This window comes from Apus apus, chromosome 6, assembly GCF_020740795.1.
Source record: "Apus apus isolate bApuApu2 chromosome 6, bApuApu2.pri.cur, whole genome shotgun sequence".
NCBI classification, from domain to species: Eukaryota; Metazoa; Chordata; class Aves; order Apodiformes; family Apodidae; genus Apus; species Apus apus.
Window position 1 is genome coordinate 14209306 of NC_067287.1, and position 13623 is coordinate 14222928.

Genomic DNA, 13623 nt, shown 5'->3' on the forward strand with positions numbered 1-13623 from the left:
GCTTTTTCTCACCCAAAAGAAAGAGCTTAGAGTTGGAAATAAGCTGAGCTGTACCCTCTAAAGCAAAGAATTATATAAACCTTGTCTTCCTTAAGGCTGTTTTGCAGACTTTCTCAGGTTTTTTTCCTATCATGTTTAAAAAGTTATCTATTACTAGTTTTAGTGCCTTATATCAAATTTCTTACTATTTTTTTAAAGTTCTACGTTATGCTAGTATTTTGTATTTACAGAACTGATCACCACTTAATAGTGATTTCTTCTTTATCAGGAAGTCTTCCTCTAGTCTCTCATTTCATCAGGTTGTTTTTTCTTTTAAATAAATTTGGTTTTAGTGTAGGTGGCATGTATTTATTTTGAATCTCTAATATGATGGCTTTAAACTACCTCTGTGGTGCTCAAAAGAATTTATATTGTTGTTACTTTTAATTTATATCTAGCAAGTCCAATTTTTTATGTATTTCCCCTTTCTGAATTGAAGCTCTGCTTTAGAGGAATAGGTTGTTTACCCTTGTGTGTCCAGCTCTACACTTGTGTGTTGAATTTCAGTGTCATATGGCCAGTGTTGCAGAATAGCTCCTAAAAAGCAGTTTTCATTCTGAGTGCTGCCTAAATTTAAAGGAAGTGTCTCCATGTTAGGAACATTGCCTACCAGCTCTAGCAATTGTGCATTTCTGCTTTCTAAAACTCAGATTTCAAGTCACCATGATTGTTACTGTCTCTATTCAAAGGTGACATAGGTCTCTGTTTCTCTAGTATTGGATCTTTATTTGCCACATTATCTACCACTGTGTGAAATGATTATGCCATCTGTTCATGTTCCTGATAATTCAGAGCTGACACTCTAATGTGGAAGAATTTTGCATCAATGATAAAAAGTAACTCATTGTCCCTATTAGGTTCTAACCTTTCTTTAAAGCATAGCACCTTTCTTTTACCAGTGCTTCCTACTCCATTCTTTTGTCATATATACGCTGTAACTGCACTGCCTCCTCCAAGTGTCTGCTGTCCACTAAATTTGTCTGCTAGGATGTGTTGTCAAACACACAAGGCATTCACCCACATTAATTAGGCTTCCAGAATTAACGTGTGAATTTACATAACCCTAGAAACCTATATTGACATATTCTGCTTAAATGGAACTTAACTTCCTGAGACACCATCATTAAAATGTGTGTGTTTTGTCTGTTTCTATCCTGTTATCGAGAATAAGGAATTTGGCTTAATTCATTCCTCACTAAGTCATTTGAGCACTAACACAGAGGGAAATAGGACTCTCTGAGAATGCTGATCTGAGAATTTCCAAGGATATTGTGGGAAACAGATATCATACAGTATTCTGGGAGCTTGCAGAATCGCTACGTATTTCAGTCATAATGTGTTGATCTAGTGGTGTTTTAAATAACTGTTGTTTTAATGCTGTGTATTCTCAGCATGGGTACCCATTCAGGTGTTCATTAATGCTGTACTGCAGAAACCTGATGAGTTCAAATGTGCCTGTGAATACAGTATTGATGCAGAGGCAATTAAGAACCTAGCAGTGTCCTTCTGTATTAGAACTTAAATTTGTATATTTGCACAGTCCTCTTCTGTTTAGCAGAAAATGAGCTCATCTTTGCTGAAGTCTGAATGGTGAATGTAGGTCCTAGCACAGCTTATTACACAGACCTTGCAGTCTGCAGAAGTTTTGTAAAGGAAATCCTGTAATAGGTTAATTTTCCTCTCTGTGGGTTGCATTGTCTAAAACATTTCTTTCTTTCTTCCCTTCTTTGTTACTTATCTGTTTGTAGCTTCTCATCCTGCTTTCAGGAAAAAAAAATCTTTACCACAGTGTCTTCATCTTAATATTTAAAAAAAACGTTTAGCTGTTTCTGTTTTTCTAAAGGTAAACTTTAGAATGGTTCCAACTCCTGGGTCCTTTCTTCCACCTACAATCAGGGCAGTAAAAAACAAGAGAGCCCTGTATGCTAGGTTTCCGTTCTTAGGAGAAGGGCTTGTTAAGAAGCTATTGATTTTTTTTTTCCAATTTTGTTTTTAACTATTCCCCCCACCCCTGTTTTCATCTATTTAAATAGGAAATATTGGTACCATTGGAGAGACACTTAAGGTTTCTACTGTTTAAGTGTTTGCCTATGGTTTAGTGAGAGATGGTATGGAAGTGAAATGAGAACGGGCAGCTTATAAGAAACGGGGTGAAAGAACACTTAACACAATCCAATTATTGACATCGTATTTTAAAATACAACTCTTCTTTTCCTTTCACTTAAGCCATGGCTCTGATTTGATTTCTTTAAACATATTCATTAAGGAAAATCTTGGGTTTCAGGTTCAGGCAGAAATAAACTAATTTTCTTAATATTTTTAGGTCTCTAAAATGGTCTGTGTGGCTCCTGAACCACAGAGTGCAAGGCTTAGGAATGGTTCCACACCTTATTCTTTATTTTTATTTTCTTAAATTAAGGTGTACAGCAGAGGATGACGACTAACGGCCTTTGTTGGCCTTCCTATGGGCAATCCACTGCAACTACTTAAAAACTGGTGACCTTTTAGTCTAAAACAGCATGGCATGTCTTGCTGTTAGAAAATGCAAAGATATAGTTTATCTAAGATGAATGCAGCTCTTTATCAGAGGTACTAGGGACAGTTCAGCATAATGCAACCCAGTTCATATATTTATAGAAATCACTGCTTGTTGCAGGAAACAATTTCAGTGATTCTGTCCTTATGTTCAGCAACACAGTGGTCATGGTCATTTTGAAATGTTTTTTACAAGTCCTGAAATTTCCAACTCACTGAGCAGTTCCTGTCTTCTTTCCCTTTAAAAAAAAAAAAAAGCTATGGAACACTTTTTATTTATGGCCTACTGTAATCTTGGACCTGCCAAATGTATTATGACTTTATTTATTATTCTACCATAACAAGTTACAGGCCTTTTGCGTATGCAGGCAAAATTTAAACTTCAGACTCAAAATGACAGGCTACCTCCTGCTTGGATCACTAACAGAAAGTTACTTTTTTGTGCTGTAATTTAGAGAACATCTTGATCTTCAGAGCCTACTGCTGAGGATTTTGTTGGTATGGTTCGACAGGCAGACACACGTTTGGAAGACATAGCACGTATGCCTGCAGTGGTCTTCCAAAACTCATCTTACTCTATTTCAGGAGGAAGAGAAGTGGTTTCTTTAAATTGCTTTAGTGTCCTGGAGATTAATATGGTTCAATGATGGACCCCAGTGTGAAAGTGAAATGGCAAGACTTGAGGATGCTCCAAATGCTCCAGTAATGATTTTGTAGGAGGAAGCTATGTCAATTAGATTCAACCCTCCTGTGCTAAAAGAGAATTCTGTGTAACTCGCTAGGCCAAGACTGTGGCTAATGCACATGAGCATAATTTCACTGCTTTGAAGAGTGCAATAATTATTTATACCAATACAGGGTGGAACTCATGGTGTATTCACATAGCTGAGTTTGCAGTTTAAGAAGGTGTGGTTGAAAACATCTAGAGAAATACATAGGGCAAAAAGATGAGTTTTGTTTCTAATTTGCAATTATATGGTGTTTTTGTAAGGAGAGCATAATAAACCTTATAAATATTGACTATTGTTATTAGTTGTAACTTTGTATTTCTGTACTTTATGGTGATGGCATTCCTGAGAGAAGATCCTGAGTAAGGTAATCAGCACCATGAGATCAGTCTGCAGTGCCCTTTTGCAATGTTAATTGTTGCTGTCTTGGCAAGGAACTCCAGTTCAAAGGAGAAAAAATGAAATGCTGAAGATAGTATATAGCAAAAAATCTGTTTGTATGTGCATTTCAGTGCATTGTAAAACACTGGAGAAAATCAAGCCTACCTATTTATCTTCCTCCACAGGGTATTTACTTTAGTGATGCAAATGAAAATGCCATAAAATTTCGTAACAGGGAAATAATGTCAGATAATGAAGTACAATATTCAACTGAGGTCACTGTTGCATGGAATAACTAACACCTCTCTGGTGTCATCTTGCTGGATCCATCTGGCACATGATAACCAGAGAGACACCAAGTGTACAGCACTATTTAAGCACACTTTGTTGAAGATAAATACAGGGAAGGTTCTCAAAGTTCTCCAACGTTGCCCAACATAAACACATTCACTGCATTGTTAATCCCACTAATTTAATGTAAAGCATGAAGGTCTCCATGAGATTTATGCAGAAGAACAGCTGAAATCTATGATTAATATTGGCAGCCGAAAGAGCAGTTTCAGTCTGTTGGCTAAGGTTAATCTAGTCAAGGTACTGGGAAAATATTTATCCTTTGCTGTGATATAGCTTAAAATACTATCTATATGGAGGATTGTCTTTAAGATAAAGTGCAGAAGGCTGAGCAGAACCAGGAATTAGCTGCTGACTTTTAGCTTGGACTTGTAATTTACAGGTTTAATTTTGCTGCTGCTTGCTTCTGTTACTATTAATTTATGCAGCAGTGATAATAGTAACGGTGATAACGACTTCACCTCCAAGTGCTTCAAAGACAGAGCTGATACTGAAAACTACAGATGGGGATCAGTTCTCCACCACTGAAATGCCACTCTGTCTGGAATGCAACAACGCATTTGTATGCAAAGGGTGTCTCAGTAGGGCAGGAAAATTGCTTTTGGTCCATTGCTGGGAAGAAGGGCAGGTTGGATAAGACACTTGGGCTACACCTGTGTGAGTAAATAGAAGATGACAGTGATAACTTTCTAGTCCTGAGATCAGGTGATATAGCTTATATATTATCAATTTGGTAAATTCTCTTTTCTTCAAAAGACATCACTGTACCCAAGGTGTCAGTTGGGAATGATATCTGGTGGATATGACACCTCAGGCTTAGCCAAGGTACAGTCTAGCAGATTCTAGAAAGAGATTGACACTGATTCAAACTATTCAAAGGTAAGACTGTCTATTCCAGTAAAGAAACCAGCATTTTGACAGGTGCTGCTGACCAAAACAACAAAAGAAATTATAATTTTCTAGGGGTAAATCAAAATAGGAGGGGGGAAAAAAAAAATAAAAAGCCCACAAAGAATTCAGAAGTTCTGCAATATTTTGTTTCATTTTCTTTGTTCTAAATAGGTATGTTTCATTGTCCTGAAGGGACCCAGGGAGCTTCATGTTTTTAATATCACCATCATTAGACTAGTGTTTTCTGGATTGATACAGACCTGTCTAAAACAGAATATTACATATATTGCCTTTAAAACAAACAAACAAAAAGTTTCCTCTTACAAAATCTTTTGATAGTCTAAAAATCTATGGGTTTTATTGGAAAAACCTGTGAATAGTTCTGCTAACTGTTAACACAAGGATAATAAGCCACTTCCTTAATATGAATGTCGTTTGTATTGGGCAGTCATCTCTCTGAAGCTAATGATGCTGTAACAGTTTTTGTTTCTGTATTTGGAAAGTAACTAAGCAGAGAGAAGGGTGTGCATTCAGTGTAATGGGGCAGATCAGAGACAAATTGCCTTCCCACTTGAGCAGATTATTCAAGGAAGTGATGAAGTAGAGTGGACCCTGCCATGTTATTGAATCTACTCTCCCCTGGACTACTCTTGTATGTACAGAAAGTGCCAGTAGCTCAGAGATGAATAATGCTGAGAAGCCCGGGTGGGCATTGCATTGCTGGAACACAGCAGTCAGCCCCTCAATGAGTAGCAAATGTAGTAAGTATTTCCCAGTAGGACCCCTGCTAGATAACCCATACTGTAGCCATTTTTTTTCCTTCTTACTGTATAGGGAAGCTAAACTACCTCTTTGTAGACCAGGTTTTTTGTGTTGTTGTTTTTTTTTTTTTTTTTTTCCCCTCCTTTTTTTAAATGTTTTGTGGGTTTTTTTTTAATTTTTCTGAAGGGAGTGGAGGAATAGGAAGAGAAGCTGTCGTTTCCTCAGATAGTATGTTATGGGAGGATAATTTTGACAGGTGCCTCTTGTATTTCTTTTTGCCCTGCTTCTTCCTAATAGCAGCTCTGACACTGTGCCAGGGGATATTGTTTTTGAGGATCTTACCACAGATGGGTGTTTCAAGGAGGAGAATGCAGCTGCTGTTAAGAAAGAAGAAAAACAAGCCGAATGGAGCCTTCTCTTTCTGAAGGCATGACAGGCTTTGTGATCTTTTAGTCATAGTGTTTAACTTGGAAGGGAAAACATGAGACTGGAAACTCAGCTCAGACGGTTGTTAACCAGAAATGACTGGTTATCTTTTGTCATAAAGACCATGGTGCGTTAACAGGAAAGACAGATGTGAAACAGGAGGAGATGCTTGGAGACAAGTGATGGGCTAAGAGGACAGTCCTTCTGTCACTGGACCAGGCTGGCAGCTGTTTTGTCTTGGGCTTAGACTGAAATGTGCTTAAATCATTGGAAAACTATCCCATTGACTCTCCAAAGCAGGCAAGTTTCTTGTACTTGAAGTAGAAATGTACTTAAATTTTCAGAGATTGGTTGAAAGGAAATTGAAAGAAAAATTAACTTGCCTCTTCAGAAAGAGAAGTGAGAAAACACAGTGCACAGGTTTTCTGTCCTTGTGCCGAATGTTGCAATGTGGTAGGTGAAATCAAAGATCTAGACTGCAGCTCTTTAAGGAGCTGAGCAGTCATCCTTATAATCATTTCCTTCTCTTATGGTCTGACCCCTTCTAATAGCAAAAGGATTTTTCAGGCCACATGCTGAGAGAGCAGTTCCCAGGGGCCAGGTCCTGCCATGAGCCCCTGTGCTGGAGAGCTGCTCTTAATACACCCTCCAACTGAGGCTGAGCATTTAGCAGCCCTCAGTCTGGACACAAGGTGATTGAGATGACAGAAAAGCCAGTTCACTCTGTTTCTTCATGACAAGGTATAAACTGTTTTGGCTTGATGTGTTGAGCTTTTTCCATTATATGAGCAAAGCAATGTTTTTCACTGTTGACATGCACAGTATGTAGGAGCTGAAATGTAAAATGAGCATTAAGACTTTGAAATTGCATATTTTTTCCACATTTTTTAAAAATAATCTTTCTGTAATCTCTCTGAGTTTCTAGAATTACCTGAACAGACAACTGCTTTCAGTTCACAGCAGCAACTAAATGGATTTTTCAATTTTCATTGCTATAAAAAGTCACCACAAACCTGTCCAGGCTTAGGTTGTTGCTAACAAGCCTTGAGGCTGCTGAGTTTCCATGTGGTACATTTGTGACTGTATTGTGTCCTTGTGACGATAGCATTCAGTCTCTTTCAACACGTACAAGCAGAGTTGAAGGACCCTTCCTGTAACCTGGCTTCAGTCAAAGTCCAAATTTGAGCAGAACTAAAATCCTGTTGCCTCTGGAGAAGATAAAAAACTATCCTTGAGTCACAGTTCGTTTCAACCTAGAAAATGTGAAAAGCTAGGCAATGATTCCTCCTTCCTGTTTCAGATTATTGTTTCTTAGTTTTCTTTCAAGTTTCATGCTTTCTTTAAAGTGCGCATACACTTAAATATTTGAGCAGGTCCTGGGAGGCATACACCAGGAAGCATGCTCTATATCACAGTGCTAACTCCTAGCTCCCGATCTTTCTCATTCTATTAAGGAAGTTTAAAAGGGAGAACGACATAGTTTTACTCTGAGTATTGCAGTTTCAGGATTTATGACAGGCTTAGCTGCTTTTTATCTCACTTTCCTTCACTAAGCTGCTGGATAGCTTGAATTAATTGCACTCTGTCCTTATTTCTTCAGGCACTGGAGGCAGCATACTGCGATGTCATGGGTGAGATTTGAAGGTGGAGTGCTCTTTTCTGTGCTTATATTTCTTTCAGTGAAGGTTGAAACGTTGTAAATTGCTAACATCTGTGTTATGTGCCCTCTGCACATTCATAATCTGGTTTCTTTTTTTTTCTCGGCTCCGTTTATCAGAGTGACTTTGGCAGAAATGAGAGTATTCAATACATCTTCAAATATCTCCCCCAGAAGGTAGTTAACCTCAGGTCTGCCTGCTCACTGTTGAGGGCTGGTTGTGCCTATGTTGCTGCTTGCATACTCATTTTGAACCCATCCCATTACCTGCCTAACAAAGTGGGAGAGCAAAATATATTCAGCAAAGTCATTATGGGAACCACCTTCTGCAGCTCTGTAAATAAGTTGCCATTTGCTATGCAGAGCATACATACAAAGGAGACTGAGATAAAGTTCCACATCTGATGCTATCTTTTGAATTCATTAAGTGTTCGTAAGCAGACACTTTTCTTGCACCCAATTTCCACTTGTCTGTCTAAAGGTGGACGCCAGTCTAAGAGTTTGGCCATAGGGTGATCTCAAGTTTATCGCATCATATCTCACTGGTATTATCTGGCGTAGATCTGAATTAATATACGTGGCAGAGAAACAAATGTGTGTCTGCAGGATTATTAAACAGCTGTCATATTTCACCACAGTTGCTTGCCATTTTCCTGAACTGGCCTCGAACAGCTTTTGGGGTCTCTCTGAATGGAATAGTTGTATAAACAGCTCATTCACTTGAATTGTTGTTTTTCCTGAGGGAGTCATGCATCTAAATTTCAGGGAATGCCAGGAGTTTTGAGATTCAAACTTCTTTTGAAAGTTTCTTTTTCATCTAAATTGGAATTCTATTTCATTCCACTTCAGTATAACCCATGAATCAGGTGAGTTGAGCATGGGAAACAGCATAGTATATGCTTGTCTCATTTTTACTTTATGTGCCAACAGCTGCTGCTGAAGAGGCAGCACTGGGCTGGCTGGACCGTGCTCCAAACTGCTGCAGCTGTTTGTACCTCACCTCTTCGTGCCAGTGGGACCTGATTTTGCAGGCTTATAAAAAAAAGCCTCATGGAATACTACTATCATGCCATGGTTGGTGTCACAGCAAGGCACCACACAGCCAAGCTTGGTCCAAAAGGCAATCGTGCCTGTGGCAAGCTGTTAGCTTTATAGCCATTGTTGCTGGAGAAAAGCTTTTGCCCTCAAGAAGCTGATGACAATATTTGGCACTCATAGAGCTTTTTGATTTGTAAGTCTTATAGAAAGGCAGAAGTAGAACTTTCCAGTATTGTATTTCTAGGGCTTGTAAGAAGCCACAGGTTGCAGTCTTATGCTCCTTCCCAGAGCAACTGTGTTGCATGGACAGTGGCATGGGGGTGCTTTGTTTTCTTGGCTAATTTGTTGTTTTGTTCCTGTCAATCCCTATCAACAACAAGTTTCTCAAGAGGGAGCATTTATGCTGTTCTTGCTGATAAGTTTACTGTTAATCAATATTTGAACCTCCAGGGCTAAGAAATCTGTTGCTGCATCCTTGTTTCATCTTCTTTAATGGATGGATTATTTTGTGTCAGCTGTGGATTTAAGTTTTCAAGTGACCATCTGTGGCAATTGGTGTTCAATCAATGGTTACAGTCCACAGGTGGTCCTTAAAACATCAGAAGGTGATCTGTATAGCAGTGGGAGTTGGAAATGAAAATCAAAGCAATCCTAGAGGGATACAGAGGGATGCCCTGCAGTTAGCAGCAAGCAGTGATGTGCTGGCTGCAGGCAAAACCATCTCACAGGCACAGGTCAATGGGTCCACCATTGCCTGTGGAATTTTTTTCCCAAAAAAGTTTTGTTGGCTCTGGTATTTGAGAAGCTTGGGAAACTCTGATGTAAGGGATGTTTTAGATTTTTGAAGGGTTTTTATTGACATGACTGTTTCAGTGTGAGAAGGACATTTACGTAGATGCAAATCAGGTTTGGGGTCAACTGATCTGGAGGCTGGATGTTGGTAATTCTTGCTGTTCCTTGAGGAGTTGTGCAGGGAAGTAGCTATCACAGAAACCTGCAGGCGGACACCTGGGTCTGATTGCAGGTACAACTGTCTCTGTTTTACCTGGGAAGCCCACAGAGCTCTGCAGTTGGGCTCTGGATGTTGGCATGCGGTTTGCACAGGCTTTGCAAAAAGTGTCTTAACAGGCTTGCCCTGCAAGACAGGTGGCAAGACTGCCCTTAACAACAGTTACACATAGTTATGAACTGCCTCAAACAGTCTGGTCACAGCATAACACAATGTGGCTGCATTCCTACCCTCTTTCCAAGCAGGAATGTGTGGGCTGCTTAGGCACACAGTCATATTTGCAAATCACCTAGTTCATAAACTTCATAAATGCAATAAGGTATTTCTTACAGGTGCTGTGCTTTTCAACTTGGTCTTTCTCCCAGACTGTAGAACAAAAAAATTATTACCTTGTGTGCATGTGATATGATGTGCAGTATTGACAGCCTTGTGTATGAGAGGATTTTGAGAAAAAAGCAATACAGACCCTTGTTTCACACTGTTGCTGTGTTAAGGTTTGCTTTGTCTTTTGAGTCTTAATTTTCTCCATTTGCTTGCATTCTAGTCACTGTATTTTAAGCTTTTCTTCACAATTGGGAGGACTGGAAACCCTTTGCTCCCCCCTCTGTTTTTGTTTGTGGGGTGTTTGTTTGTTTGTTTTGTTTTTTTCTTCTTCTTTCTGTTTCTCTTGAAAGGTGATTTTTTTTTGCATCATCAGAAGGATTCCAAGAGGATGAGCTCTCTAAGCAAACAAAAGCACTTCCTCTTTTCCATCTGATACATCCATGAGTGCCTTAATAAAAATGTGAGTGCTGCCACAGCTCTCACTGAGAGACTTACTCTTTACTGACAGTATCATTACTGAGAAGAGCAAGATTTTTCACTTGAAATACAAAAAAAACCCTGAAATACTCTGTGCTGGCATTTGAATTTGGCTCCTGTCTGGAAGGCAGTATGAGTAAGCCCAGGGCATCTTGAAATGCTACTTGTGGCACTCCTCAAAACATATCTGATGGACATATCTGTTGGACTGCCGGATGTAGTTAACTTGAAATTAAGATCAACAAGAATCCCCATGAAAAAAAAAAAAAAAAAAAAAAAAGAGCTGAATTTGTGAGAGGTTTGTTAGCCATCACATAATACTTGTAAACAACAAGATCTTGTGTGTAAAAAAAAAAAAATATCAGAATAAGAGCTGCAGGATGAGCAAAGCTTTGGGGACATTTGGGATAGCTAAATTATATACCCTTTTCAACCTGATAAGCTTGTAGCAAAAGTAATTTTACAGAGCACACCTTTTGAAGCTTCCTTCCTCACTTCACTGAGATACCTGGGGTTGAGAGCGATCATTTCAGTAAAATTGTTCATGTTTAGAGGCAAGCGATGGCAGCAATGAAAAGCACTTGCAAAGGATGTTTTAGGAATTGAGATGTATGCTGCCTTTTGCATTTATGACTGGGTGGAAAATAAGGCTTATTGCATGTAAGGGAATTTTCCCAGCCTTGAGTTTTGAGGCTGATGTTATTTCAATTTGCGCTTCCAGTTGTATTGCACAGGTGAATGGTGCTAGTTTTTGAACTGCAGAAGCATTTAAAACTGGTACAACTTTTTGTAATGAAATTTTATACTTGCAAAGTATAGGACCTCTTAGAAATGCAGCCTTCCTGTGAGGTTATTATTTTATGAGCTTTGTGTTTGATTTTCATGTTTTACAAAACTGTTAGCTTCAAATGTAAACCCTGGCTGAGTTACTTAAGTGTTTTGAAGACAGCAGGAAGTCTGTAATATCCCCAGCCTGATCTTAGAGAGTAAAGGTGCAAATATGAATTGTAAAAGCTTCAGGCAGAATCAGAGCTTGCGTACTTGTTTTAAGGTCTGTCTTTGAAATCTTGCAGTCATTCTTCATCCATGAGAGAATTTCCTCTTGTTGGGTGATATTTCTGAGCAGGCCATTAGTTTTGGCTTGCGGTTGCAGGCAATTAGTCAAAAAGGCAAGAAAAAAGTTAAATCCATTTTGTTTGCAGGCTTTAACTCTCTTGGGTGCAAACACAGTTGAAATGCTGACTCTCCTGTGTACTGACTCAAGCTTTCATCAATTCCTGTGTGTTGCTTTTTTCCTTGGTGTATCTGGATGTACATTTTCCTGTTAGTCTTCCTAGGCTCTGGCCAGCCTCAGTACCTTGTAACCACCATTTTCTACTACCCTGAGTGCACCAAAGGCTAAACTGGGCCCCCCATCCTTCACTGTGCTGAAGGGTCTTGTGGGTATGTTAGGGGCCGATGGAGTATTGTGGTGCACTGGAATATCCTCTGGAGAAATTATACAGTATCTTCTGTAACATCCTCACCTACAAACTGCTTTTTAAAATCCTTGTATACATTCACCCACCCTTCTCAGGTGTGCTGTGTGGTCCTGTCTCCCTCCTTTCCCTCTACAAGAGACACAGCACTGAAAAGAAAAACTTGACAATCAATTTAAATAATTTTAATATGTGAGACAGAGAATCAGGAAAAGGAGTGGAAGTACACATATCCTTAATTCTGAGTTGAGCTTTCATGTCTCTGTGCTAAATGTCTCACCAAGGCTCTCTGTTCTTCCAGGTTTTCACAGGGAACAGCAACGCTGACAGTGTCGTTCATCACAAACTTCTGCACTCCATGAAAGCCCGCTTCTTGCGCTTCGTCCCTCTGAAGTGGAATGTCAGTGGACGGGTAGGACTGAGAGTTGAGGTCTTCGGCTGCTCCTATAGTAAGTAGCTACTCACATTTTCTCAACAAGCTTTTTGTTGGTGCTGTCAGTGCTGTGGGAAGGGTCCAGCACAAGTTCTGTGACTTAAAATATAATGTGAAATACATAGCCATCATTTAGTTTTTCAGTAGTTGTTCTAACCCTTCTGCTTGAGGATGCGCTGGCCCATCTAATGCAGCTGGTGAAGCTTTCTGAGCTCACCACAGAATTATTTTCTGCTTCTTGTGAATGCAAGGCAGCCAGATGCAGACCTCCCGTCCTCATGGATGGCACAGAGCTGCTTCAAATCCTTTAGGGCTTTGTTTAGGAAAAGTACCACTTCTTTCTTAAATAGTTTTGTTGGCTTGTGGTTTGTGTGTTGTTGGTTTTTTGTTTGGTTGTTTTCAGTTTGTTTTTTCTTTAATGCAACTTAACTAGTTGTTGGAGAAAGTGCTGTGGATTGTGCAGCTAGTATTTCTATTTAAGAGAGATGACTTTATAGCTCCAGAGTGCAGAGAACTTGTCTGCTGCTTTATCTGTTTTTCATGGGTGTTTCCTTTGGCAATCGTTGTCATAACATGTGGTGATGATTCTCAAAAATATGGTCTGCGGCACTTTGTCACCTGCGCTTTGGAGCAGCATATAAACATTGTTGCCTGGGGCATTTCATCTGTATCTGGTGTACTGCTGCAGGTGTATGACCTGTCATCATGGAAGAGTGTCAATGTGAAGAAAAAGGACCAGTGTTGCTCCCAGGCACAAAAGAAAAAGAAGTCCACAAATGAGGAAACACAAGTCTGGTATTTGTTTCTCAAGTGGCTGTGGGTTTATTTCTGAAATTAACAAGTGTGACTTGAGACGATGCTGGAGAGAGGTGAGATTTTGCTTGGCAGAGTTCAGGGGATCAACAGCATTTTACCAGTAAATCCAATGTGGTGTAGCACAAGTCACCAGCAAGTATGAACTACTGTACTTGTACATCTCTACATTTAGAATAGATCCTAATCTGCTCCTGTTGGTTGCAAGAAATGAGTTGTAAGATAAAAAGTGGAAAATCCCCTATCTGGGAGACTTAAATTTATCTGTGCAGAATCAAAGA

The 13623-nt window shown here is 39.4% G+C and overlaps 1 protein-coding gene across 1 annotated transcript in view; it reads left to right on the forward strand.

The window, feature by feature from the left end:
- The window catches only part of CNTNAP5 (contactin associated protein family member 5), a 265506-nt gene that overhangs the window by 104853 nt on the left and 147030 nt on the right, over nucleotides 1–13623 (forward strand). The window contains exon 4 of the mRNA XM_051623680.1: nucleotides 12398–12545. Coding sequence (XP_051479640.1) covers nucleotides 12398–12545 — 148 coding nt within the window. The remainder of the gene's footprint in view (nucleotides 1–12397; nucleotides 12546–13623) is intronic.